This window comes from Aulonocara stuartgranti, assembly GCF_965226115.1.
Source record: "Aulonocara stuartgranti genome assembly, chromosome: 14".
Lineage (NCBI taxonomy): Eukaryota > Metazoa > Chordata > Actinopteri > Cichliformes > Cichlidae > Aulonocara > Aulonocara stuartgranti.
In genome coordinates this window covers 18949194-18976888 of record NC_138950.1, presented here as the reverse complement: position 1 = coordinate 18976888, position 27695 = coordinate 18949194, and the positions used below count along the sequence as shown (strand labels likewise).

At 40.9% G+C, this 27695-nt stretch overlaps 2 protein-coding genes across 3 annotated transcripts in view; one reads left to right on the top strand and one right to left on the bottom strand.

The window, feature by feature from the left end:
- LOC309687686 (uncharacterized protein) overlaps window positions 1-27695 on the bottom strand; it is a 236000-nt gene that overhangs the window by 4233 nt on the left and 204072 nt on the right. The window lies entirely within an intron of this gene.
- LOC309687323 (uncharacterized protein) lies at window positions 778-27695 on the top strand. Its single transcript, XM_082502187.1, has 45 exons — window positions 778-829; window positions 947-1105; window positions 1237-1399; window positions 1593-1696; window positions 1783-1962; window positions 2033-2257; window positions 2847-3026; window positions 3878-4069; window positions 4795-4944; window positions 5043-5146; window positions 5641-5843; window positions 6310-6530; window positions 6657-6803; window positions 6928-7092; window positions 7247-7398; window positions 9177-9345; window positions 9546-9654; window positions 12177-12313; window positions 12461-12586; window positions 12797-12976; window positions 13596-13820; window positions 13951-14077; window positions 14247-14446; window positions 14540-14752; window positions 14866-15011; window positions 15647-15774; window positions 15947-16091; window positions 18473-18605; window positions 18765-18896; window positions 19000-19126; window positions 19215-19426; window positions 19516-19678; window positions 19780-19868; window positions 20633-20793; window positions 22539-22653; window positions 23017-23213; window positions 23293-23341; window positions 24182-24328; window positions 24430-24765; window positions 24941-25038; window positions 25124-25230; window positions 25335-25414; window positions 26198-26226; window positions 26294-26425; window positions 26845-27695. The coding sequence occupies exons 2-45, from the start codon at window positions 1087-1089 to the stop codon at window positions 27325-27327; spliced, it is 6900 nt and encodes a 2299-aa protein (XP_082358313.1). The 5' UTR covers window positions 778-829; window positions 947-1086; the 3' UTR covers window positions 27328-27695.

The window sequence follows — 27695 nt, the reverse complement described above, 5'->3', positions numbered from 1 at the left end:
TGATGAGGGACTTGGGATGCACTTTGCATTGAAATAACATTGTAATCTATTTAAGGCTTTAATTACAAAGTGATATGGTGATTTTTTTTTAAAGTCTTTTTCTTTTGAGTGAGCAAATGCCCTGTGCACGTGGGTGTGCAAAACAACAGTTTTGTCTTCTTAATCAATTTATGTTGCTCATTTCATTAAAATTCAGATTTCTTAATTTATCACACCCTTACGCGCACGAATGCGTCACCATCACTCCTAGATAAACAGTTTAACTACAATGTGCACATTATCCACCAGGTTCCCTTGGTGGATCCACTGTTGAGGCTTGCCAGCTGTGTCCTCCAGGTCAATACTGTCACCAGCAAGGAATGGCTGAGCCAAGTGGCCCCTGTGCAGAAGGCTACTACTGTCCTGAGGGACAGATCTCTGAAAGACCACAGCAACATGCCTGCTCAGTTGGTCATTACTGTGAGAAGGTCAGCCGTGTAGTGTCAGGCTTCAAGCTACTGTCAGTCATCAATGAATATTGCATGTGATGTCTTTACATAACCCCCCCCCCTCCTCAGCTCTGTTATTTTTTCATGACTAGTGCATTAATATAGCAGGTTGGTGTTTCATCCGAGTCCCTGTGCTGTGACTCTGTCCACTGATATTGTTGCACTACGATTACAACTGATGATACATGTTGTTCTCCGCATATAACATCTAATAAAATGATTCTGATGGTTTCCTCAGGGTAGCGCCAGACAGACAGCCTGCCTTCCTGGCACCTACCAGTTCAGACGAGGTCAAGCCGGCTGCGAGACGTGTCCTGCTGGTTTCTATTGTAAAGAGCAAGGTAAAGCTGATGGAACGACAAAGCATTTAGCTGCTGGAGCCCAGATGTAACCTTTTAACTGGGGCGAGTTTTCTAAGAAATGATTGCAAATGTTCCTATTTGAAATGTGCTTGTCAGGAACGACTCTTCCACTTCCATGTGAGAGAGGGTTTTATTGCCCCAGTGGATCAGCATATCAGCATCCCTGTCCATCCGGGACCTATGGAAACATATCAGGACTGGTTGAGGAATGGCAGTGTTTACAGTGTGACCCCGGGATGTACTGCAGAGGAACAGGTACATTTCTCTGGCCATGTTTGTTTCGTTCAACAGATCTTTCTTGCAGACAACTGCTGTTTAAATGTATTGATGTATTGTTGGAAAAATATATGTACTTTTCTACTCTGTTAATTTATATTTGCTTGAAGGGAGGACTACCCCCACTGGGCAATGTGCTGCAGGGTTTGTTTGTGCCGAGGGAGCCAGTGAACCTTCACCGTTAGACAATGTGACAGGATTCCCTTGCCCGCCTGGGTTCTTTTGCCCTGCAGGCACATCTGTACCACAACCATGCCCAAAAGGAACATTCAGGTGGACATCTTTCAGTACCTCAATTAACATCGAATGATCTGAAGATGTAAAACAACACAAATAGTCCAATATTGGTGGCTAAATAGTGCCCATTGTGTGCCTTTTAGTATTATTTGAATTATTTCATATGTAATCAAATCCATTTACAGTCAAGATGACCTATGATCAATTCAAATTCCACCTCTGCTTTCAGTGAGCAGATCGGCATTGTTGATCATTCTTTGTGTCGAGGCTGCACACCTGGCTTTTACTGTTCACAGCCTGGCCTTTCTGAAGTGTCTGGACCCTGCTCGCCAGGTAAAAAGTGATGCTCATTATTATGTTATGTCAAATGATTTATTATCCTGCTTGACTTGAACACATTTAAATGTTTCTACTGCTAGGTTTTTACTGCTTAGAGGGATCCCAGTCTGCTACTCCAATGTCAAGTGTATCGGGAGGTGTTTGTCCGGCAGGCCACTACTGTGCAGAGGGCAGCAGTGCCCCCTCACCTTGCCCGCCTGGTTTTTACCAAAATAAGACTGGAGGAAAAAGCAAACATGACTGCAAACCATGCCCTCTTGGTAATCAAAATGTTAATACACAAAACTGACATTTCTGACGATATCCTCACTGTCTGAATGTCTTTGCCAGGCTGGTTCCAGGATTTGCCAGGGCAGAACGAGTGTAATCCCTGTCCCCCTGGGTTCCACTGCCAGCCTCTGAATCCCAGCCCCACCAGAGGGAGCTCTGCCGGAGTCTCCAGCCCTCTGCCCTGCCCAGCTGGTTATTTCTGTCCAAAGGAGGAGAGTCCACACAATCAGCCACTCCCGTGCCCCAAAGGCAGCTACAGCCCCTTGCAGGGTCTCACTAGTGCAGGTAAAATAACAGAACTTTTATAGGAAATAGAGACAAGTGCAGTTATGTTGCATTCATGGCTAGTTGTTGTATTTATTTAATTTAGATTGAAGTCTAAATATGGCAATGAATGCTTGATTCAGACACATGATTTATGGTAATTTAATCAACTATTATTCAGACCTGAGGTTCTTTTGATAATTTGCATATCTGGAAATGCATTTGTTAAAGAAATTAATATGAAAGGAATTATTATATATTAGATACAAAAATATACAGAAACAAATAGGATATTCTAGTTTTAGCTTATTTATCATATGAAAAATACAAAAACAGGTCTGAGTTGTGTTGATGCACAATAGTATTGCTGTTCTTCCTTTCATAGTTTAAAAACAAAAATCAAAGACTATATTGAGTCATTGAGTGAATGTTTACATGCATTTTGTTACTTCGGTCTTTCTGCTGTGTTATTCTAGTGCCCTCTAATATAGTTTACTTCACACATTGATACCTTTAGCCACATGCAGCACCCTCAGAGCTGTGCTGATTGATCTTGAGCTTGTTTTGCTGTTAGAAGTGAAGTGAAATCTGTCATTGTCTGTGTTTGCAGGTCAGTGCTTAGTATGCCCGGCAGGGCAGTTTTGTGGCTCTGAAGGTCTGGTTGAGCCTTCAGGATCGTGTGCTGCTGGGTTTCTTTGTCTGACGGGTGCCAAAGTGCCAAACCCCACTGACAACAGAACTGGATCTCTCTGTCCACCTGGGATTTTCTGCCAGCAAGGTCTCAGAGCAGGTAGATTTATTGGATAATAGAATTAGATACAGTGAGAGTGTTTTGACTAAATTAGTTGATAACTATTGTCCTTGATGTAAATATGTAAGAAAATTGTGTATGTTTCTGTATCCTGTTTGTTTGTATATGTGTTTTTCTTCTTGCTGTTACAACCAAATTTCCCCTTGTGGGACAATTAAAGATGATTCTATTCTATTCTTCTATTCTTATCGTCACAAGCAATGAAGTGATCTTACTAAGAGTCTCTGTCTGTACAGCTAAATCTTCTAAATGGCCAGATGGCTACTTTGATGTGCAAAGGATCTGTTTAATATCCTGTAATGACACTTTACATGTTCCTATAGGGGAACCACACCCCCAGTGGCACTGTACTTAAACTGAGACAACAGCACATATTCACATGTTACTGGGACTATTCACTTCAACTGTGGATCACAGCCTTTTTCCTTTGCAGTACCTCTAGTGGTCTGTTAGAGTCAGAGAGAAAGATCAGCAATATCTCTGCTACTTCAATCTATTCATTTGAACTCTATTTAATCTTTATTAAAATATTAATATTCTATGGTAGCACATATCATGCTGTAGGAAAATCCCAGAATGGCACTGTCAGGGCGCCGGTTTAGCTAACTGGGATGAGCAGGTGACCATATGCTGCATGTCTTCCCCTTTCTGTCTCCCTCTATTTTCCTGTCACTCTTCACTCTATCCTTTCAAATAAAGCTGTAAAAAGGCCCCCCAAAATGTCAGCTGTAATAATTTAACTTTTATGTGCATAAATCTTTGAACAACACATTGTAACTTGTAAATTTCTGTATAGAAGTTTGTTTTTCTTTTACTCTCTTGTCTTCTAGGTGATTGCTGGGTGGGCTTTTATTGTGACTGGGGCTCCAGCAAAGCAGATCAGGCTGTGTGTCCAGCTGGTTTCTTCTGCCCCAGTGGAACACCAGCACCGGTGCCTTGTCCTGCAGGAACATTTAGCTCTCAAACGGGCAACACGCATCAATACAACTGCACCATCTGTACCCCTGGATACTACTGTCAAGGTGGGAAACATGGATTTACCTGCAGGGATCAGCAGTAATCCAGAGAGGAATCCATTACCATACTTTGCTACCAAAATATTTGCAAGATCAAATTCACTTGTGATTCTTTAAAGTCCTTCTTGGATGATTATAATAATCAGAGCAAGCTTTATAATTATGAGGAGCTTATCCAAAGTCTCTTTGTCTCAGCCAAACTAACTGAGACATTGTTTCACAGTATCACAAAATTGTTTTAATTATTGATGTCTTAAGACATTTAAAACTACACAACACGGACTTTCCAAAGTTGCTAAATTTCTTTGTTAATTGCATCTCTGTGCCCGAGAGAAGTGAAGGAGAGAAGAGACAGGGTCGAGTGGGTGGAAATGCATGTCAGGGGATTTGTGACAGAGGCAAGAGTAAAAGGGAAGATTTACAAGATGGTAGTGAAACCTGCCATGATGTATGATGTGGAGATGGTGGCACTGACAAAAAGTCAGGAGGCAGAGGTGGCAGAGCTAGAGATGCTAAGATTTTACTGGGAGGGAGGACAGGATTAGAAATTAGTACATCAGAGAGTCAGCTCAGGTGCAGTAGTTTGGAGACAAGGTTAGAGAGGCAAGGCTGAGAGTTGGTTTGGGTTGTGCAAAGGAGGAATAGAGGAAATATGTTAGCAGCAAAATGAAGAAGAAGAAGAAAAAGAAACTATAATGTGTGTACTTATTCTTTTTCTTAATGTGGCTCAGGTGAAGCTACTGTCCAGCCTGTGCTGTGTCCTATTGGTCACTACTGCCCTGCAGGTCTGACTCTAGGACTGGAGTTCCCTTGCCCACCTGGGACTGTGCAGAACCACCTCGGAGCATCCAGTCCTGAAACCTGTCTCTCCTGCCCTGCTGGTACATAAAAACATTTTGCTTCACCATAACCAGTATGACAGCTTATTTTATTTCTAATTATTGTTATGATGACTTTATTTTATTTATGTTGCCTGCAGGAATGTTTTGCTCTCAGTCTGGGCAATCCCAGCCGACAGGTCTCTGTGAAGCAGGATACTACTGTCCTGCTGGATCAACCAGTCCAAACTCTACTGAGTATCAGGTGATGCTTGTCCTCTGTGATGCTGGCCAGTAAAATTTACCTAATGATTTTAGGGGACCTTCAACCTTTAACTTAGTATTACAGTCTTATTTGTGAAGAAAAAACTCTTTTTTGGCACGTCATAAATGGTCTTCCAGTGGTACCATCAGGTGTGATAGACACTATAAGAAAAAGAGCCACATTTCCAGGATACCTTCTGCAGTGAAATACATTCTTCTACTCTAACCCTGTAAAGCCTAAACCACAATAAATTGTCATAAAATTCATTTTTTTTGGAAACTGAAGTGTTTTTTAATCTAGTGACAAATTAAATAATGCAACAATGTGCAATTTATTGCTCACAGTAGGACGGCATGTGTCTGATTGTATGTATGGAAAAACAAAAATCACACAGATGATGTACAGGTGTAAAAAAGTCATGTATCACATATGATACACTTTTTTTAAAAATTTCTTTTATTTAGATAATTAAAACTTTTTCTTACTTTTTTCAGGGAAATTCGTCTGGAAGTCATCTTTGTCCACCTGGCCTGTACTGCCCTGCAGGCACTGGCTATCCACTCCCCTGCCCTGTTGGTTCTTTCTCCATCGCTCAAGGACTAAAGGGAGTTGATGAATGCACACCCTGCCCCCCTGGACTGTTTTGTGACAGTACTGCAATAGCAGAGCTTTCACAAGCGCTCCCGTGTCAGGCTGGGTAAACACTACTATTACTCTTCTACTTTTCAATTTCAAATCCACTCTTTCTCAGAGTGGATAGTGACTTTTTTTTTAAAGGCCTTTTAATGTCTTCCAATCACTTCAGTGTCTGCCAATAGTTTGGTTTCTTTCTCTTCTGGTATTAGACTGTAAATAAGAAGACTGGAACATTTAGGCATATTGTGGAGGAAAATTAAAACACAGAACAATTCAGATACGTTTTTCTTGGCTGCTGCTAGCTATTAAGGGCTTCTGTTTTTTCATTCAGTTTAACCTGAGTGAATTAATAAAGCCAGACTTTGTGCCATGAGCTGCACTCTGCCGTACTGCAAAACAAGAAACACACACACACAAAACATAATTTGAAATTGTGGCTGAATGATTTCCCCTCACTTACAGTTTTGCTAGTGGCAGCTTGTGCCAAAATCTATACGCAGTTTGTTTTCCTCTGTTTGTGCCTACAGGTATGTGTGCTTGGGCGGCAGCTCCAGTCCCACTCCATCCAATGGTCCCCATGGCTACCTCTGTCCTGCTGGCCACAGCTGTCCTATTGGCTCAGCACATGAGGAGCCCTGTGAGCCTGGCACTTACAGTCCTGCCCCGGGAGCAGCCCGTTGCTTATTATGCCCCAAAGGAACCACGTGTCCATCGTCAGCCACTAAAGAGCCCTCCGCTTGCCCCTCTGGTGAGGATGGTAAAAATAAACGTTAAGTCAGTCACAAATTAAATATTTTTAAACTTTTAGGTATAGCAACAGTATTGTCCAAATTTGTATTTCTGCAGTAACATAAAGTAACTGCTTTCTCTTTAGGTCATTTCTGTCCTGCTGGGACAGCCCTGCCTCAGCCCTGCCCTTCAGGTACTTTCAACAATCAGACAGGTGCCCACACACTCTCTGCCTGCACACCCTGCCCCTCTGGACTGTACTGTGCCGCATATGGAGCCTCCATACCACAAGGTGAACAGAGATTAAAATTTTGATTTAACAAAACTTTGGCTTTTTAGCAAAATACTCACATCTGCATCCTCACATGGCATCAAACTGGTAGTGTCACCTTTTTCTTTTCTTTTTTTCCATCCAGGTTTATGTTTGCAGGGTTATTTCTGCCATGGTGGAGCTATGGAACCAGCCCCTCACAGCTCTGAAAACTTCCCCAGGAATGGCCCTTGCCCTGTGGGCCACTACTGTCCAGCAGGGTGCCTCTCTCCAATTCCATGCCCTCTTGGCAGCATTCGCAACTCCACGGGTACTTCAGTAATGTTTGCACATGTCATGAAAAGGCATTTCCATGCTGCTGGATTTGAATTTAAAAGAGATCTACTTCTGATCTCATGCTGTCTGCTTCCCATTATCTCCTTCACAATATTCTCTGACTGTTATCTATTGTGCACCCATCATAGGAGGTGTGTCCATGGAGAGTTGTTCTTCCTGTCCTGCTGGCCACTACTGCTCTACAGACGGTCTGGCTAGCCCCAGTGGTCCTTGTGCTGCTGGTTTCTACTGCCCTTTTGACTTCTCTTCAACTACCCCATATGCATTCCTCTGTCCCAAGGTAAGGTTGAACATATAGACTTCTCTCCAACTGAATTACTTCCCCATGTCTTCTCTATTATTTTCCAGACATATGTGTAATACAGTGGGGCAAAAAAGTATTTAGTCAGCCACCGATTGTGCAAGGTCCCCCACCTAAAATGATGACAGAGGTCAGTAATTTGCACCAGAGGTACACTTCAACTGTGAGAGACAGAATGTGAAAAAAAAAATCCATGAATCCACATGGTAGGATTTGTAAAGAATTTATTCGTAAATCAGGGTGGAAAATAAGTATTTGGTCAATAACAAAAATACAACTCAATACTTTGTAACATAACCTTTGTTGGCAATAACAGAGGTCAAACGTTTACTATAGGTCTTTACCAGGTTTGCACACACAGTAGCTGGTATTTTGGCCCATTCCTCCATGCAGATCTTCTCGAGAGCAGTGATGTTTTGGGGCTGTTGCCGAGCAACACGGACTTTCAACTCCCGCCACAGATTTTCTATGGGGTTGAGGTCTGGAGACTGGCTAGGCCACTCCAGGACTTTCAAATGCTTCTTACGGAGCCACTCCTTTGTTGCCCGGGTGGTGTGTTTTGGATCATTGTCATGTTGGAAGACCCAGCCTCGTTTCATCTTCAAAGTTCTCACTGATGGAAGGAGGTTTTGGCTCAAAATCTCACGATACATGGCCCCATTCATTCTGTCCTTAACACGGATCAGTTGTCCTGTCCCCTTGGCAGAAAAACAGCCCCATAGCATGATGTTTCCACCCCCATGCTTCACAGTAGGTATGGTGTTCTTGGGATGCAACTCAGTATTCTTCTTCCTCCAAACACGACGAGTTGAGTTTATACCAAAAAGTTCTACTTTGGTTTCATCTGACCACATGACATTCTCCCAATCCTCTGCTGTATCATCCATGTGCTCTCTGGCAAACTTCAGACGGGCCTGGACATGCACTGGCTTCAGCAGCGGAACACGTCTGGCACTGCGGGATTTGATTCCCTGCCGTTGTAGTGTGTTACTGATGGTGACCTTTGTTACTTTGGTCCCAGCTCTCTGCAGGTCATTCACCAGGTCCCCCCGTGTGGTTCTGGGATCTTTGCTCACCGTTCTCATGATCATTTTGACCCCACGGGATGAGATCTTGCGTGGAGCCCCAGATCGAGGGAGATTATCAGTGGTCTTGTATGTCTTCCATTTTCTGATGATTGCTCCCACAGTTGATTTTTTCACACCAAGCTGCTTGCCTATTGTAGATTCACTCTTCCCAGTCTAGTGCAGGTCTACAATACTTTTCCTGGTGTCCTTCGAAAGCTCTTTGGTCTTGGCCATGGCGGAGTTTGGAGTCTGACTGTTTGAGGCTGTGGACAGGTGTCTTTTATACAGATGATGAGTTCAAACAGGTGCCATTCATACAGGTAACGAGTGGGGGACAGAAAAGCTTCTTACAGAAGACGTTACAGGTCTGTGAGAGCCAGAGATTTTCCTTGTTTGAGGTGACCAAATACTTTTTTTCCACCCTAATTTACGAATAAATTCTTTACAAATCCTACCATGTGAATTCATGGATTTTTTTTTCACATTCTGTCTCTCACAGTTGAAGTGTACCTCTGGTGCAAATTACTGACCTCTGTCATCATTTTAAGTGGGGGAACTTGCACAATCGGTGGCTGACTAAATACTTTTTTGCCCCACTGTAAATGGTTGTGCCACGTAGTTTAATATCAATTTTCTGCTAAATTGGTGCCACTTCTCTGATGTTCCTTCACCTTTTTCATTCCAACTAAGGGCCACCACTGTCTGCAAGGTTCTTCCATGGCCTTGCCTTGTCCCACAGGAGAGTACCAGCCTAACCAGGGATCAGACAGCTGCATTCCCTGCAGACCTGGTTTCTACTGTGAGGAGGCCATAGTGGGAGATCCACTACCCTGCCCACCACATTCATTCTGCCCTGCAGGTATGCTGAAAAGAAGCTCTGGACAATAAAAGATTTAAACTTTTATTTATAGCTCACTGACATATTCATTGACATGAGACCAATATTAGTCTCATGTCTTTCTTTTGACAAGAATGTTAATCCACTTGGTTTATTTCAAAATCAAGATGAGATGACCAATAAAGGCTTTTGTTTTATCCCACCTTTTGTTTTTCTTCTAGGAACAATGGTACCTCAGCCCTGTCCTAATGGGACATACACCCTTTCAGATCTGGGAGGTTTACAGGAAGAGAGAGAGTGTTCACCCTGCCCTCCAGGAAAGTTCTGCAGGTACACAGTCCCATGCACGTCTTGCACCCTCAAATATTCAGAAACAGTGCACTGACTTAGATAAACATACAGCTAGGCCCATGCACAACTTGTGTATACAGACATATTTATTTATTTTATTTATTTATGCTTTATTTAACAGTAAGTCCCTTGAGAATAAAATCTCTTTTTAAGGGAGACCACGCCAAGAAGCCACACCAATACAAAATTATAAATTTACAAATTAAAAATATTTATTGATAAATAAATAAAGGAACATAACAGCATACATACACTATCGAACCAGATACCCTAAACCCCAGTTCCAAAAACAAAAAGCAAAATCTGGATGGTACCATATGTTGCTCTAAAAGTTGTATATGCTGTGACCAGGAGATATTTTATTTTGTATTCTTATGATCACAGTTATAATCAGAAGTATCAATCATTAATCATTTACCATTGTTGAACCAGTTGACAGAATAATCTTTGAACCATATCTATGTTAACATTAATCTACACAGATTATCAGTACTTTAATCAGTCTATTGTTGTTCTGTACTATTCATGTTATTTGCTTAAAGCTGTTTCACAGTTCTGTAATCACTCAGAAGCCTGTGGGGCCTGCTGGACCCTGCCTTGGTTCTATGTTCAGTTCTGCACGTACACAGGCCTTGAAAGTACATGCACGCTCTTATATAACACATGCATGTGTACACACACACTTAGTAAGAATAGGACAGTTTTCTGATAGATATACTTTCACAATAGACACGAATAGATATACACACCACACACTGGTTTTCTCTGAGTGCTGGGCTGAGTGGAAACATTTGGAGGCCTTATAAGGAGAACTTGTGGAGTGAGGGGAACTTCCTGAGTTCTGAGAACTGACTGATACTTATCATGGGACTTGACGTCATCATTGTAATAAAAGCCTTGTGAGATGCTTGTTCGGGGGAGATCGGCTCTAAAAGGCTTGTGATGCTCATCTTCCCCATATGTACATATGTATAATAAAATCACTATTCTGACATCTACTGAGACCATGCAGTCGTTTGTCTCTTCCTCAAATTCGATCCCTGACAATGCCTTCAGTACCTTTCCATTTTGCCCCAGTTCAGCTTCTAAATAAGATTTGGCCCAGAGAACCGAGTCTGACTAAGAGAATATAATGCCTTGGATAGATCAACAAACAAGGCAGAAAAATGCATTAACAACATAATTTGTAACCCACACATATTATGGTACTATGAACTGATCTAAAGCCATCAAAGAGCTTATTGCAAATACCAGAGTTTTAACAAGAGTGGAAAGTTTAGCTATAATTCTTTAAAATGAAACTTTTTAGAAGGGGAGAACATAGGCTGCTTTACAGATTTTAGAGCAATATTAGTCTGGACACTAAATCACCCTAAAATCTGGAGAAATAATAATATGAGGAACAGGCTCAGCAGTTGCATCAGCTGTTAGCTTTAGATGACGGGGAATCAGATTGGCAGGTCCAGATGACTTTTTTGGATGAATGGATTTCAAACCTTTTGAAGAAATTGATCTAAAGACAAATGGGTTCTTTTGATATGGAGGTAATAGATGAAAAAGACATGGGATTCAAATTAGAACTCTGAGACCACATTTTCATTAAAAACAGAACTAGCTGATAGAAAATGTTCATTAAGATACCCAGCAATATCAGCTTTACTGATAATTTTAACTGAGTTTATTAAAACATGGAGCACGACAGCAACTTTATCTCTTTCAATAATTCAGAAAGGTTATTGCGGTTTTAAATGGATCTTATGTAGTGCTGTGATTTGGATTTTCAGATCGGAGTTGGACATTTCTTTCTTAAAACTTGTTCATCGATCATCTCTCCTAGAAATCCTATATTGCTTTATAATAGCGTCCATTATGTTAATTGTCATTATGTCAAAAATGTTGGCATGCAGGCTAAACATCATGCATTATATTAACTCTATATGACCAATGCATAGCTCATATAAAATTGCTGGTTCTTAAGATTTTCAAAGAATGAGACCTAGTAACATAAATTTACAGATTTAATTTTAATAACTTATAAATTATTCATAAATTGTTCTCTTAGCCATTTTTAATTACTTCCAAGTAATTAAGATTTTGCAAAGCATCACAAATTACAGCGGATGATGCGTTTAACATTTAACATACATTGTATCTCCACTGCCCTTCCTGTCATGATCAACTCTTTGAACACTGTAATCATCAGTTACAGTGCTCAAAGACAAACACTCACTGTTATCACATCAGAATGCACAAGTATGTCATGATCAGTAGCCACGGTTCACTGCCAAAACTAAATGACTGCCTTCATGTGCATGATCATAATCAACTCAGAGTAAACATTAAACAAGAAGAGATGATGTTATTATCTTTGTATTTGTTAAATGGAGCATACGTTTCAGATTCTTCTAAATTAATTATGTGTGCATAGGCATATATTTCTGGCTGCATGGAGTGAATCTTGTGGTTTTATGTACTGACTAACTAACTGTATGTTTCCTTAGGGGTGGTAAGATCCAAGGTGTTTGTGCTGCAGGGTATATCTGCGTTTCTGGAAGCACAGATTTCACCCCTCAGGGACCAGTGTTTAACTTAACCCAGTGCCAGTGGGGTGTGCAGTGTGCTGGACCGTGTCCACCAGGTGCAATATGCATATATAGAGAGAAAGATATATAATTTTAAAAACTAACAATGTAGAAGAAACTACCAACAAATCAATGTTAATGCTTTTATTCTCTGTAGTTTAGCTAAATAAATTGTTAAATACCAAATGTTTCCTTTATTCTAGGTTTCTATTGCCCCGAAGGCACAAAACAGGCTCGGTTGTGTCCTGCAAATACCATCAGAAGCTCCCCAGGAGGTGCCAGCCTACAGGATTGCTTACCTTGCCCACCCCAGTATTGGTGCAAATCTGGTATGAACTGAGTGAAGTTTTGTAGCCATTTTAATCAAGTATTAAGGGTAAAAATACAAAATTTTAATCAAGATACTTAAATTTTCTGATCTGATGAAAGAGAATAGGAGAGGCTGATCTCTTCTTGTAGCATAAAAATTGTTCGTGTATATACCAAGTATCAGAAACCTGTTTTCCTCCTAAACAACTTTTTGTGATGTTTGCTTGCAGGAGACCCAGTTGCTCATCTGTGTCCTGCTGGTCATTACTGTGATGGTCTGCCTGGTGGCGACTTTGTTGGAGGGACTGGTGCCAGGCCATGCCCTCTCTACACTTATCGAGCTTCTCCTGGAGCACACAGCAAGGGTGACTGCCTGCCATGCCCACCTGGTTCACACTGTAACAGCACAGGTCTGATACGCCATATCCTCATGTTTTAAAAGATGAACTCAAATTTAATCTATAAATGTAACAGATTCCTTTTCCTTCCCTGTAAAAGCTACACATTATTCCATTCTGTTATTCAGTTCTGATTATACCCCGTGCCTACAGTATGGTGCACTGTAATACATTTTAAAATACATCTGTAATCTTTTTTTCTCTGTTGGGTTTTAATGCACATCTGCAAGGGCAATTCAAAGCCAGCTCCTTTCAAGACTGCATTAATGTCCGTATACAGTATATGGTGCACATTATCATAGTTGTGCCTAAACTATGAATGAAAGAAATATGATGTGAGGGAAGGCATTGAATTTTAACTCTTCACATGAGGCCACGTGCACTGAATTTTCAAATAAAAAAACAACAACCTTGTTTCTGGTCCTCTCACAAAAGTTTATGGTTGACACTAAATCATATTGTTGCCTTAGCTAGTGGATAATGTGCAGCAGGTTGTTACGGTCCTTTCTTTTGCTGCCTTTGCTGCCTTTGTGGGAAGGCTTATTAAAAAAACTTTAGCAAGCTTTGTGGTTCATATATCTGTCACACTATATAGTGATTTGTTGTTTTTAGAAAATGGTTGTTGTTGTAGGGCTGACAGACTACTCCAAACATCCCTGCCCACCTGGCTTCTGGTGTAGTGGGACTGGGCCTCCCATCCTCTGCCCCGCAGGCACCATGAGGCAGCTTCCGGGAGCTGCTGCACCCAGCCAGTGTGAACTCTGTGCAGGGGGAACCTTCTGCCCACACCCCCAGGATACAGGAAAACCCAACGTTGAAGGGATACCCTGTCGGGCTTCCTATCAGTGTCCTGTTGGTGGGTTTCTCAGAATAGTTTTATGTGAAAGCTCATTTTAGCCTCTGGATGCGATGTCTGAACCATTTTAAATTCCTTCCTTTCCAAACATAGCAGTGAGTGTTGTAACAAGTGTTTGATCATAATCTAGGTGCGGTTTCAGAGAGGCCATGCAGAGCTGGATCGTACTGTGGACCCCAAACTGCTGAGCCTGAAGCCTGTCCAGAAGGTTATTTTTGCCCTGAAGGATCTCATTCCTACAACAGCCCCAAACAACTGTGAGTACACGACAGCTCTAACAAGCTAAATCTGGCACAAAGGCAAGTGTCCACTCTGTGTGATATAAAAAATGAGAGGCTTTAAATGATGAAAGCTTGATAGGTTTTGACTGATTCTACTTCATGTGGTTTAAAGCTTTATAAATAACCCTGTTACCATGCTCCACAGCTGTCCATTTCCATACTATTGCCCAGCCAACAGCTCTTCCATGAAGTCCTGCGAAGGCGGCTCTATGCCTGCCAACACTAGTGGGCTCAGAGGGTCCAAAAACAGCTGCTGTATTGTGTGTGAGGGGGGCACCTATCGTCCATCTCTAGCCTCCATTCTGCAATGCCTTCCTTGTCCACCAGGATACTTCTGCCCCCCAGGTACTTTATATACGTTTTGGCAGGAATTTTTCATCATCCTAAATGATCTCAATTGTACAGTATTTCTCATTTCATACACATTTAATGCAACAGGTGCAGACAACTACAAGAAAAACCCTTGCCCTCTTGGCTATGTTTGCCCTTTGGGATCCACTCAGCCGATATCCTGCCCACCTGGCTCATTCGGCAACCTCACTCGTGCTGAGAAAATGGATGACTGTCGCCTGTGTCTGGAAAACACCTTCAACCACCTGCCTGCCCAGAAGGCCTGCTTCCCCTGTGGTAGCTCCTCCACCTCACAAGCTGGTTAGAGCAGTAAATAACAGACTGATTTAAAAAGTTTTTATAGTAAACTTTGTTGCGAGGAGTTGGAAATCAGGACCACAAACTGCCATGCCGTGTGTCGCTTGCTTTCTCAGGTTCTTTTTCCTGTACCTGCATTGGCAAGAACCGTGCTTTCCAGTATTCAGATGGTTCATGTTTGTGCAGAACTGGCTTTATCTTCTATAACGAGCTGGATTTTAAAATATCTACTGCCGATAGTGAATTGGACTGTCAGCCTGAGGTCAGTTAAAACCATTAAGGTATTTGGTTTAATCTATGCATTTTTTTCCTCAATAATGCGTTTGTTGACTCAAAAAACTTACACTTCAACTTGACAGTGTGAAGTCTAAGGAGCTTGGAAAGAAAAGCGTCTGGACTTCTTTGAGTTGCTTGAAGACGTTTCACCTCTCATCCGAGAAGCTTCTTCTTCAGTTCTGAATGTTCTCAGATGAGAGGTGAAACGTCTTCAAGCAACTCAAAGAAGTCCAGACGCTTTTCTTTCCAAGCTCCTTAGACTACGATGACCTGGATGACTGAGAACCTTCAAAGACATATTGACAGTGTGAAATTTTCTAATTTTCTTTTTGTTCCTGCGCAACTCTGTAGACTCACCTGCAAAACACCATTCATGTGTCTAACGTTAAAAAGAGCTTTTCATGAATCACATGAAAAGCTTTCCACTTTTTAAACCAAAAAAAAAAAAAAAAAAATCCAGTCAAGATTTGAAGTTTGACTCACTCCCTTTGCAATACGTTTTGCCTAGAAGACTATAGAAGACTATACTATGGTGTAAATGAAGGTTCAGTCACACATGATGCAACATATTGCAAAAACCTTGCGTGCCCTTTCGGAAGTCTGAGTTTTTGTTTGTTTCAGGTGAACAGACGATGTGCCACAGGAGAGGTGCGCTTGGCAGCATCCAGAGAGTGTGTGTCACCGTCCCTCCACTCCTGCAGTATCACCTGTGGACCACATGGAGGAACTCTGGATGCGGAGATGGGCATGTGAGTCACCTTATCACCTTTTTCCTTTACCAAATCATGTAAGCCGAGTCCGATTTACTGTTGCTCTGTAAAAACTACTAAAGCTACATCTAATAAAGAAGTGAATTAGGATTCTAGCTGGTATACAGCCTGATATGTTGCCTTTCTGTCTCTTGCCTTATCTGCACCCCAGCTGCCAGTGTGAGCGATACGTGTCTGCTGAGGAGCTTTGCAATACATCCTGCCTTTCCAGACTGCCTCAGCTCTCTGCTCAGCTTTCACCAGATGGACACCTGCTGCTCAGCATCAAAGAAAGCCATAGCATGGTCTGGGCAAAGGTGATGGAAGGTTAACATGGGCCACTGACAACTGTTGATCAGCTACACCTTGCAAGGATATCCAGCTATCCAATTCAATTATTTCTCTTATAATTAGTGATCAGTTACTCTAAATGTGTGCGGGAATGAGAGGAGGGATACTTGAAAAACAAGTACAAATACAACATTAGAACTGTACTGACGCAGCCAAGCGACTCCTCACACTGTAGGGTTTAGCTACATCAATTAGTAGGCAGAAAGCTTGGCACAGCATTTGACAAGGTTTCAGCATGATGTGAAAAAATGTTGCAACTGCAGATTTTGTGATATCATTGCATATGATGAAGTGACAGTGATAAATAGTGAAGTCTGCTCACCATCAAAGAAAAAGTATTTCGTTATTCCAAGTTATTCCAGCAAGAGGTTTTTTCATTTTCTGTGAGTTTCATCATATATACAGTGTTGTGCAAAAGTCTTGAGCCACCCCTCGTTTCTTTATATTTTGCCAGATTTGTGATTTTTAAAAGTTGGCTTGAGTTCTCCAGGTTTTCTGTTTTTCCAGGGTTTTATTTTAACATTGCCTTTTTATTTGTATCTTTAGGCACTTTGTTATTCGCAGGCTGTCACAAAATCACATATATTGTTTTCCTATTTCTTTGGTTGAAACTATGAAAGATCCCAACGATAACAGTTTAACAGGCATAAAACAGTAATTTTTGCACCCACATGCCAATTCCCAAGAAGTTATTGGCTGAAAACATGACATATGACAGCAGGGTATGCACTGTGTCCTTAAAAATGAGGAAACTGAACCAAGTGGATGACCAACAAAGAAGGGCTAAGCCTAACAACTTTCTGTAGCATATATGAAGTATCTTCAAGTCATTTCCTTTAGAAATAGGAAAAAATCCAACAAAGTTCTGACACAGGACCCGAGAAATGCATGTGGCACTTCAGTTGATCCATGTGCTGTTCACCGAAGTCTCATGAGACATGGTCTCAGCAGAAGGGTGTCTGTCAAGAAACCATAGTCAAAGAAGGGAACGGCCAGAAAAAGCACATGCCAAACTGTACAAGAACTGGAGCTGTCGTCAAATATTTGTCAAACTGTATAAAGCAGGTCCCATATGTTGGAGGCTGTGTCATGGTTTGGGACTGCATTACAGCCTGTGCTCTTGGAATCTTGTCAAAATTGATGGAACCATGCAGAAAAGTACTGTCACATTTTGATCCACCATGCAGTACCACCTGGAAAGTGTGTGTTTGGCAGCGGCTTCACTTTTCAGCATGACAATGATCCCAAACACACTGCCAATGCAGTAAAAGCATAACAGGTAAAGCGGATGGAAAACCACACAATGGCACAGTGTCGTTCCTTCCCAGAGCTTGGACCTCAACATTACTGAGGCAGTGTGGGACAATTTTGACAGAGAAAAGAACAAAAGACATTCAAAGACACGCTTTGAATGTCCTTCAAGAAGCCTGGAGAACAACTCTTAATAAGAGGAAATCTTGCCGAAGAGAGTTCAGGTTCTAAAATAATAAAGGTGGCCATGCCAAACATTAACTTAAGTTCATTAGAATTCTACAAACTGCGTTTTTGCCTTAAATAATGTATATATAAGTTCCATCTACTGTAATGTAGTGTAGTGTAGTGGCAAGTGAAAGGTAGCTGGCTTTGTGGTTGGGTCAGGAAAAGCATAAAACTGTGCCAAATCAAGCAATTTGCAGAGCTACCCCATTTGCAACAAGGGTGCAGCCAAAAGCAGCTTTATACTGTATTTCCATTAATGTTTGTACATGTTTCACCCCCAACCAATCGCAGCAGATGGATGCTCCTGCCTGAACTGGAGGTTTCCTCCTGTTAAAAGGGAGTTTTTCCTTCCTGAATGATTGCTCATAGGGTGTTGTTTGATTGTTGAGGTTTTTCACACTGTTATTGTAGGGTCTTTAACTTTCTTACCACTGAGGTGACTGATGTTATGATTTGGTGCCATGCATATAAAATTGAGTTGAATTGAAAATTTAATTGAATCTCTGCACCTATTTTCCTAATAAAACATAAAGAAATAAGGTGTCTCAAGACTTTTGCACAGTACTGTAAGTGTGCATGTTATTTGTCTAACAACAAAAATATCTTTTTCTCAAGTTAAGGATATTTTTTTTATTATTGTGACCAAGGTGTAGCATGGCATTACTGTGAATGTGTATTGGAACACATACTTAACACTACATATAAATAAAAACTGACAAATATCAGCAACTGGAAAAACTATAGTTAAAATAGAAACACAGTATGGCACAATTGTTCCTTACATTATGTTTTCTCTCCAACATAATAGATACAAAATAACATGCGCTTTTCTAGTGTTGTAGTTTGTGTTATTTCCTTTTATTTTCAGAGAATAACAAATATTTTAGGACCAGATATCCATTTAAAGAATATTGGGAAAACACACTTGGTCCAGTTTGACTCTGAAGGAGTGTTTGGTTGGATTCCCACACAAAAAGATGTCATCAATCAGTTTCTGTCAGGTGATTAGAGCTGACATGTTGATTGATATATTTTCTTTTGCCATGCAATCCGTTTGTTTTCTGTATCTACCACCAATTAACTGTAAACATTTTGGCTTTAATTGGTTGACAAAACTGTGCAATCTGTGACACAATGCTATCTCTTCACTGAGCCAATAGAAGTCCTAAAAACAAGACCCAGAAATAGAAGAGACACAGCAGATCTGGCTGTCTTACCTCGAATCCCCAACCCCATTGCCTGTCTTTCCTCTGGTGACATGCTCATTTTTCATCTCACCATCAACCACACAGGTACAGCTGTTTTTACTTTTACCATGGTTTTATCACAGTGTGTGATTTTTTTTCTTTTTTTTTAAACCACTGTCCTCTTACTTCTAACTTTGAATTCTCTTAGACCGCCATCTCAGCCACTTTCCAGTTTATCAAAAAGACCACCTGTTTAACAGCAACCCCAGCTGGGACTTTGGTGCCTTTAGACATCTACAGATACTCATGAAGCAAACAAACTTTAACTCCTCAAGGTAACATATCCTCATATAACTGTGGTCACACAGTATCGTCATCTCATGTTCTAATTTGTATTCCTCTTCGTCATCTTTCCATTGCCAGGTTTGCCCATGTTTTTTCTGAAACGGGGAAGTACGTGTTTGTTGACAGTGTTGTCCCACAGTGGAGTCTGGTAGTGGTAGTCAGTGAGGAGGGGACAGAGTGTGGCCCCAGGGCTGCTGTGTTTCAACCCATGACCCCAGCACAATTGGTCAAGCACGGGATTGTCAAGAAACACAAACTAAACCTTCTGCCCGACTGGGGAGTGATTGCTGGTGGGTATTTGTATTGCTGACTAACTGTTTACAGGGGTATTATTGTAATGAATTAGCTTTCACCATGACACAATGCTGACTGTGTGCAGGGATCCTTAGTCTGCTCTTGGTTGTGGTCGTAATTCTGACCACTACAGTACTAGTTTTGCGACCTAGCAAAGCAAAGCTTGTCTCCCAGTGGAGGATAAAGCCAAAGTGGCGCAGCCTCGGGGAGCCTTTCTGTCCGGTGGAGTGTGCATGCAGCAGAGAAAGGTATACTGGTGTGACAGCAGTGCTGACGTTGTGTTCTAAAAAATACATAAAACACTTTTAAACAAGTGAAAATAAACAAAATTCGAGTCTTTGTTTTTCAGCTTAGTGGTCCCAAACCAAGGTGATTTCCTTGGTAGTAGAGGTGTTGGAGAAGGAGCAGAAGCTGAGGAGCCTGCTATTTCAAAAGGAGGTAAGCCCCTTGTTTAATACTGTGCCAGTGCTTTTTGTTTTTTTATCTATCTATGGGTTTTCAAGCAATTGCAATAAATGTGTAACTGTGATGGAGAGTAATTTTTTGGCCTAAACATGCTCTAATTTGTATTCAATTAAATATGGTATCACAGTATATGAAACTTAAGTCTGAAATGCATTTAAAGTTTACTTTTATGACTTACTGCAACTATGTTTTATCAAATTCACTAAAGAAATTTTCTGTACCTCTTGGACCACTTGGCCAATAACCAAAGACTAAAAGTTTTCCAGAAAACTTTCACTAAAACAAACTTTGGCAGCTCCCTTTCATCGACTTTTCACTACATTTGCCTTGTTTCTTTCTAATCTCTGATAGTGGAGGTGACGGTAATGTTTCTCAGTTGACGCTTATTACATTATTCATGCAGCTTGATTGGGCGTTTAAATGCCAATTGGCCTAGCCATTATGAAACCATCACGCATGACCAGCTAGCAGTTAACAGCCTATTCCACATCTGATTGACGATAAAGAAAATAATGGCTTATATCATACTGTAATGGCTTGTGCTGTTACCACTAAAGAAAGCTAGACCGACTCCACTAAATTACTATGGAGCCAAACTGAGCTTATAATTTCAATGTGCGTTCATGCTTCACAAGATCATCTCCTCAGATCTTAAAGATGTCATGATGAGGCCCTTCTGTTATTTTTTCAAGCCATTTCAATCTTTCCCATTGTTGACATTTACTGGCCTTGTTTAGGAGGAGTGCCAGGGTGCTGTGATTTGGAGGAGTTTAATGTGAAGACTCTTTACGACAAGCTGGAGGATCAGAACCTCCATATAGCCTCACAGCTGGCCCGGCACCGCAAAGACATACAGGAGTTTTATAGAAACATCTGTCAACACACTGAATCATTCAAGGTGAGTTTTAATATTGTAATAAATAATGCATGGAATAATCCAGTAAAGCTGTTGGATAAATTATCTTGCCACCACAGTTCATGTTTAGTACAAAACCTAAAAGACATCCATCAGGTGGGGATGCCTGTCGCCCTGAGGGTAGGGCAGGTCATATATTGATCGGTTGATTGATGTATTGCTTTACTGGTGGATTGGTCTCTGGTTGCTTCAGTCTGCATGCCAAAGCATCCTTGGACAAATAACTGACCCCAAGTCATTGCCAATTCATTCATCGAACAGTGAATGTTCGATAGGAAGCGCTTAGAAACAGGACAAAGGGGCGATGTAGTGGTTAGCACTGTTGGCTCACAGGGAGAAAGTACTGGGTTTAAATCCACCATCCGGTGTTAGGATGCCTGGGCCGTTGAGCCAGGGTTTTGAGTTTATATATTATTTATCATTTCTATGCTTTGGTTTCTTTGTTAGAGTCATGTCTTATGGTTTGACTCTGTGTAATCCTTAGTTGCTGTCTCCCCTGTCCGCTATATCCCCGTGTCCAGTCAGCGTCTGTGTCTGCCCTGGTCCCACGTCTCTGTTCCCTCTGTTGTAGTGCCTGCATGTGAGTCTGTGTCTTTTGTTCAGTCTGTGTTATGTGTTTCCTGTTTTACTTTGAAAGTCTCTGTCTTATCTCAGTGTGTTCAGTTTACGCTTCCTTGTCTCGTCAGTTCTGATTTCTCCCAGCTGTGCTCTCCTTCTGTGTCTCATTCCCCTCGTTACTTCCCAGTGTATTTAAACCCTGTGTTTCTCTTGGTCACTGTTGTGTCGTCCCTCATGCTGTGTGGATCTCCCTTTGTCTCACTGTGAGTTTTGTTTATGAGTTTCCAGTTTAGTTTGCTTTTTTAATGACTTTCCCCTGCCAGCAAATAAAGCTGAGTTTTTTGTGTTTAAACCTCATGCCTGAGTGCCTGCATTTTGGGTCCAACTCCTGCCTGCCACACAGCGACTCATGACATCTGGAGTTTCCATATTTTCCATGTTCTCTCCATATCTGTGTGGTTGTCTCCTCACACAGTTCAGAGAGTAGTTAAATAGTCTTTTCGTTCTACCATTAATAAAATAAAATAAAAAAAACAACTTTGCAGCTGGGACACTACAGCCTGCAGATGGCAAATACGTTTTTTTATTAATAAAATGATTAATAGCAAACTCCTTTTAAGAGGTGAAATCAAATTAACATCTGCAGTACATTTGAGCAATGTTTACAATGACTACTCTTATAGGATCCTTTACACCTGGAATGTCAAACTAATTTTATATTCTGGCCCTTACACTTCATACCCATGCTCTAGGCAACCATGTTTGCTGGGAGTCTGGCTGTGTCCCATTTTATCCTCTAGCATGTGAGACCCCCTTACACTGATTAATGGTGCCTCATTGCATTGCTGCTCTCACTGATACCCCAACTACTTTTTATTATTTGTTTACCATCAAACCAGCACCTCAAAGAGAAGCGGTTTGAATCCAAGAAGTGCTCCTTCTCATAAACAGTTGAAGTCATTTATTTAAAGTTTCAGTTAATGTTTTTTGTTGTTGTTTTGTTTTGTTTATTAATGATGAGTAAATCACTTACCACACTTTATAGGTCAGTTATGAACCATTAATAAGAACAACTTATGGACTTGCTTGTCCATACATAACACATACATAATAATGCAATCTTGTTCCCCTCAAGGAAACAGAATAAAAATTCTTTATCCTTCTTTCAGAATGCCTTGGAGAATATGGATCATAAAAAAATGAGCCTCCTTAAAGAGATATTAGTTCATAAAACAATGAAGGATGAACCATCAGGCAGCAGTGTGGGGGAGAGACATACACAAGGTAAAAATAAATGATGATGATCATGAGGATGAGAGTAATGTCTTCTACTGAAGATGAATGACCGTCTCTAATAATAAGATAGATCATTAAAGGGATATTTAGTCAGTCTGGGAAATGTGAATTCTTCATTTCTTGTTGAGAACCACATGCACGCATCATAGCTGTAAAGTTACAGACAATTACTTTAGCTTAGCATAAAACACCAAAGTGTAAAGATGATAATATGTGGTTTGTGTTGTGTTTTGTGGACCATCACACAGAAGCATGCTGGCTGTTTCTTGTTGTACATTAAGAGAAATGGAAATTTATGTCACAATTTAATTTTTTTTTTTTGTATGTAACTGAACATCTCCATCATTCAAGTTGAGGCCTGCATGTCATTGCTGGGAGCTCTGGTCAGGTCAGTGGAAACTCTCTTATGCAGGCTGACAGGAGACGCTTGGCAGAACCAGGATTTGTCTGGTCCCCTGTACTGTCACACAGGTCATCACGATACCAGAGAGTGTGAGGCGCAAGCTGGATACATGCAACCCAATGACACTAACATGTGTTTGATGCAGGTACTGCAGTGGCATTCTCTCTGTATTGTGTATTTATGCTATAAAGTAGAGAGTAAATTCCTCACTCAATGATCCACAGTTTTCCTCAGTGAATGTGACCAAAGCAGGAGCTCTTCCACACGAGCCCGGTAAGGAATAAATCACTACTTTGTATGCATGTACAATAATATCAGAATATTACACTGATCAGGCATAATATTATGAACACCAAGAGGTGAAGCGATTATTTCTCTTTATCATGTCACCTGTTAGTGGGTGGGATATGGGAGCAAATGAACATTTTGTTGATGTGTTTGAAGCAGGAAAATGGGCAGGCAAAAGGATTTGAGCAAGTCTGTCAAGTGTCAGATTGTGATGGCTAGACGAATGCGTTCTCTGGAGCATCTCCAAAACTGCAGATCTTGTGGGGGAAGGAAGGAACTGTGGTGAACCAGTGACAAGGTCATGGGCAGCCAAGGCTCGCTGATGCACAAGGGGAGGGAAGGCTGGCCCATGTTATCACAAAAGAGATTAGCTACTGTAGCTCAGATTGTCAAGATAGTTTATGCTGACAGAAGGGTGTCAGACTACACAGGCGTCGCAGTTTGTTTTGTGTGGGGCTGCACAGTTGCAGACCAGTCAGGGTACCCATGCCTCTGTCACTACTGAAAGCTCCAACGATGGGCACGCGAGTATCAGAACTGGACCACGATCAATGGAAGAAGGTGGCCTGGTCTGATTAATCATATTTTCTTTAACATGATGGCCGCGTATATGTGCATCACTTACCAGGGGAACACCTGGCAGCAGGATGCACTATGGGAGGCAAGTCAACAGCGGCATCAAGCATCTTTGGGTTGTGTTGGACAAACAACTTACAGGACATAACAGATGTGTTACTAACATCTGATCCAGATACCAGGTGTCCATAATCCTATGCCTGGTCAGTTTATAGTGTGTTCTGCTAATGTTATTTCTCTGTGTCCTAGACCATATACAGAGCACAGCTCCTTCTTTAAGTGATCATGACCTGTCCAAGCTTATCATGATATCACCTCTATTCAAGACCCTGCAGGAGATCCAACAATCTTTACAAAATCTCACCATGGATGAGTCAAAACAATATTTTAGCAATGGTACAGAAACATTATAACGAGATCTCTAAAACACACATAATATTTGATCAATGTAACATATACCAAGTTCTAAAATTATCTCTTTTTTTTTTCCTTTTTAGGAGTTGCAGATAATTCTACAAAGGGGAATTATGATGGGCAGCTCATCCCGACTGCACTGGACAACCTCTCCCCACAGGACTCTGCCATTTTTTTGTTTGGTTGTCAGGTGATGCAATTGCTTGAAAACTGCCCCATGTTCCCCAGTGCTCTTCTCCTGCTGGCCAAGTCGATTCCATTCGCTCCATCTTCCTCTAATGGGGGTCTACTGTCACACTGCTCCAGGGACTTTTATTTTGATGCGACCAATCAAATCCTGTATCTGTCAGAGGCAAAGCTTCAACACGTGGGACATTTCATCTCTGTCATCCTGCAGTCAATGGCCCACATAGCATCTGGTAATCAGAGAAAAACCAATAGAAGACAGTTCTGAAGGACAGTCTCGTGTCCTCGTTTGGCAACTGTCATATAGTACAGAGTAATATCCCTGGCAATTAACTTTGAAAGCACAAAGTATGTAATCTTCTTTAAAAACACTGATATATAGATTTGTATATGTATTTTTTAATCCAGGATCCAAAGCCCAGAGCTTTATGCAAGCACTCCATGAGGCCATTTCAGCTCTAAGCCTTCAGTTGTTCAATGTTTCTTTCAAATGGAGCACAGCAGAGGTGTGTAAGTGCTCTTTAAACCTCACTCATCATTCTCATAGTATAAAAATGGAGGCAGATAACATTTTATGCCTTCTTTTAACAGTCCAATTTTGATGCTTTGAAGGGGCGGAATAACACATTAGTTGAGGAATTTCTCAACATTAGAGTTCCCACTGAAGCCCGCTTCACTGAGCACCTATTAGCTAGCAGGTTGGTGAGACAGATAACGATTACAGCAGAATAAATGAGGTTTGTCATTTCAGCAAAATATTTATATTACAATATGTAATATTTCTCCCTTTTTGCCAATTCAGACTCAAGAAATACAAATATTTCCAGCTGGAGCAGCTCATTTCTGAACTCAAACATACTCCAGCTCAGACCACAGACAAAGGTAAGACAACTGTTGATTGTAATAGTAATTCAAAAAGAATTACTATTACATAAAATACTCACAGGATTTTCACGGTGCATTTATTGCTGTAAAACAATAAATATCACATTAAGGGGTCTTTGCAAAGCTACTATCTAAAAGTAAAGGGAAAATAGACCTTCACCAGCTTCATAAATAAAATAGTTCATATGCTAAAGGTTGCAAAATTAATTTATTTAAAAAATTACAGTTGTGGCATTTGTTGTCAGTATAGGAAAATGTATAAGGAGCTGCGAACAAAACATCATCATGTGTTGATCAGCTGAAATTCTGTGGACATTTGTTGCAGTCTTGTACTATTTTCTTATGCATGGACTGATTTGATGATTTAAACTTCTGCTTTTGACCATGAAGCCTCAGTGACATCAGCAAGCGGTCTTGCGAAACAATGCCCATAATAATATTCCAGCCCTAAAAGTTGATGAACAAGCCCATCTGTGATTTCATGCAGATGTTGTTCATTTCATTTTTGCCACTTAAAACATAAAACATCATTAAGCATCATATGAAGTCTTGGAGAGATTTTCTGTTTTGTTTTTGCTGTTAAGCACCTAAAAGACTTTTGTTTCAGTGTCCTGGTGCATAGAGTTCAAGGTTTCCATAAAACCATGATATTGAGGGCTGAAGTGCATTGGGTGGTTTTTGTGCTTCATATATTCACATATTGTTTGGTGTTTTTTTGTTGTATTTTCCATTCTACAGATTCCAGACACACATTTTTATTCTTTTTTTTGTTTGTTTTAGGTTTACCACCAAAGGGGACACCAGTGCAGGTAAAAATATGAAAAATGAAACAGAATTTTAATTTAAGTGAACCGTCAACCATTATTTCTCTTCCAGATGTCATGTATAGAGGAAGAAATTGATCGCATGAATGAGTCGTTCTTGCTGCTGAGCACGCAACTACAGAAGAGAGCTGATGTGAGCACATGGCTAAAGGAAAGAGAGAACAGCGCTGGAAACCATTCTGCAGTAATTAGCTGGAACATTATACATTGCACATATAATTACATAATCCAAAACATGAATCTCTGTGTTAATTTAATTGTGTTGTGAAGGGCTTTTAAATGATGTCTTTGTGTTTTGATTTCATCCAAGTTTCACTTCAGCGTTGTGAAATGATCTCGTTTGATTTTGCCAGTATCTGCTATTACTGCATTTCATACATATAAATGGCACATTGCAGTGATTGAATGGTGATAACTCGTTTTAATCTACGATATTCATGATGATGTTCAGCCTTGACTTAAAAGAGAAATGCGTAAATCAGTATGCATGAACGTGATCTGTGTCTGAATTTGCATTATTGCTCGAGACTATGTGCATGAACTCAGTCATATCTTTACGGCACATCATTTACAATACATGCTCTGTGATCTATTCTTCTGCAGAGGGCAACTCCAACAGACATGCCAAGCCTGAGTCGTAATGGAACAATCCTGCTGGAACTGAAGAGACGCTATGTATTACAGCGCCTCAATGAGCTCCAAATCACATTAGGCCAGATCACACGATGCCAGCAGCATGACAGCAAGTCGAAAGATGGGACAAGAGGCTGCACACAAACAGACAGCAGCACTACACAGCAGGGAGAAAGTGAGAATTATGGTAGTACAGATGGTTTGAGCCCCAACGATGGCCAGCGGCGGGACAGTATTTCAGCTAGCCACAGTCACAGCCAGCAAGCCGAAGAGAGCAGAGGTCTTGATAGCTATAAACTGGAGAGTCATATTTCTGACCAGAAGAGTAACACTGTCCAAAGCAACAACGCTGACACATTATTGGGCTGCCAGACGCCAGGCACTCAAGATCTTAATGTTCCAGGAGAGCAAGAGCTAAAAAGGCAGCCTGCAATAGAAAATACAACAAGCTAAACAGATACTGATGACATTTGAGTGCACAACAATCTGAATGTGGACAAATGATCAAGGTTTTTTCCTTTTTTGTGCTCCTTCATGTTAGACCTCGAGTGGCTATTTCTGTACAATATTGTTGTTTTATTCGAGTAACGATACAAGTGACCTCTGTCTTCATTTTGGTGCACTTCGTAAAAACAATTCATCGTAGCTCCTTTCAATTATGTGTGGATCCAGACAAAAGTAATTTGCAGCTGCAAGGAGTGGCATGACACAGTCTGTCAGCTTGTCCAAAGAATTTCTTAGTCAGGAGTTAATACTGGTCTCTAAGACAGATTGTGCTCATTATCATATTCTAGTTAAGACAATAAAGCTCAGCTGATTGA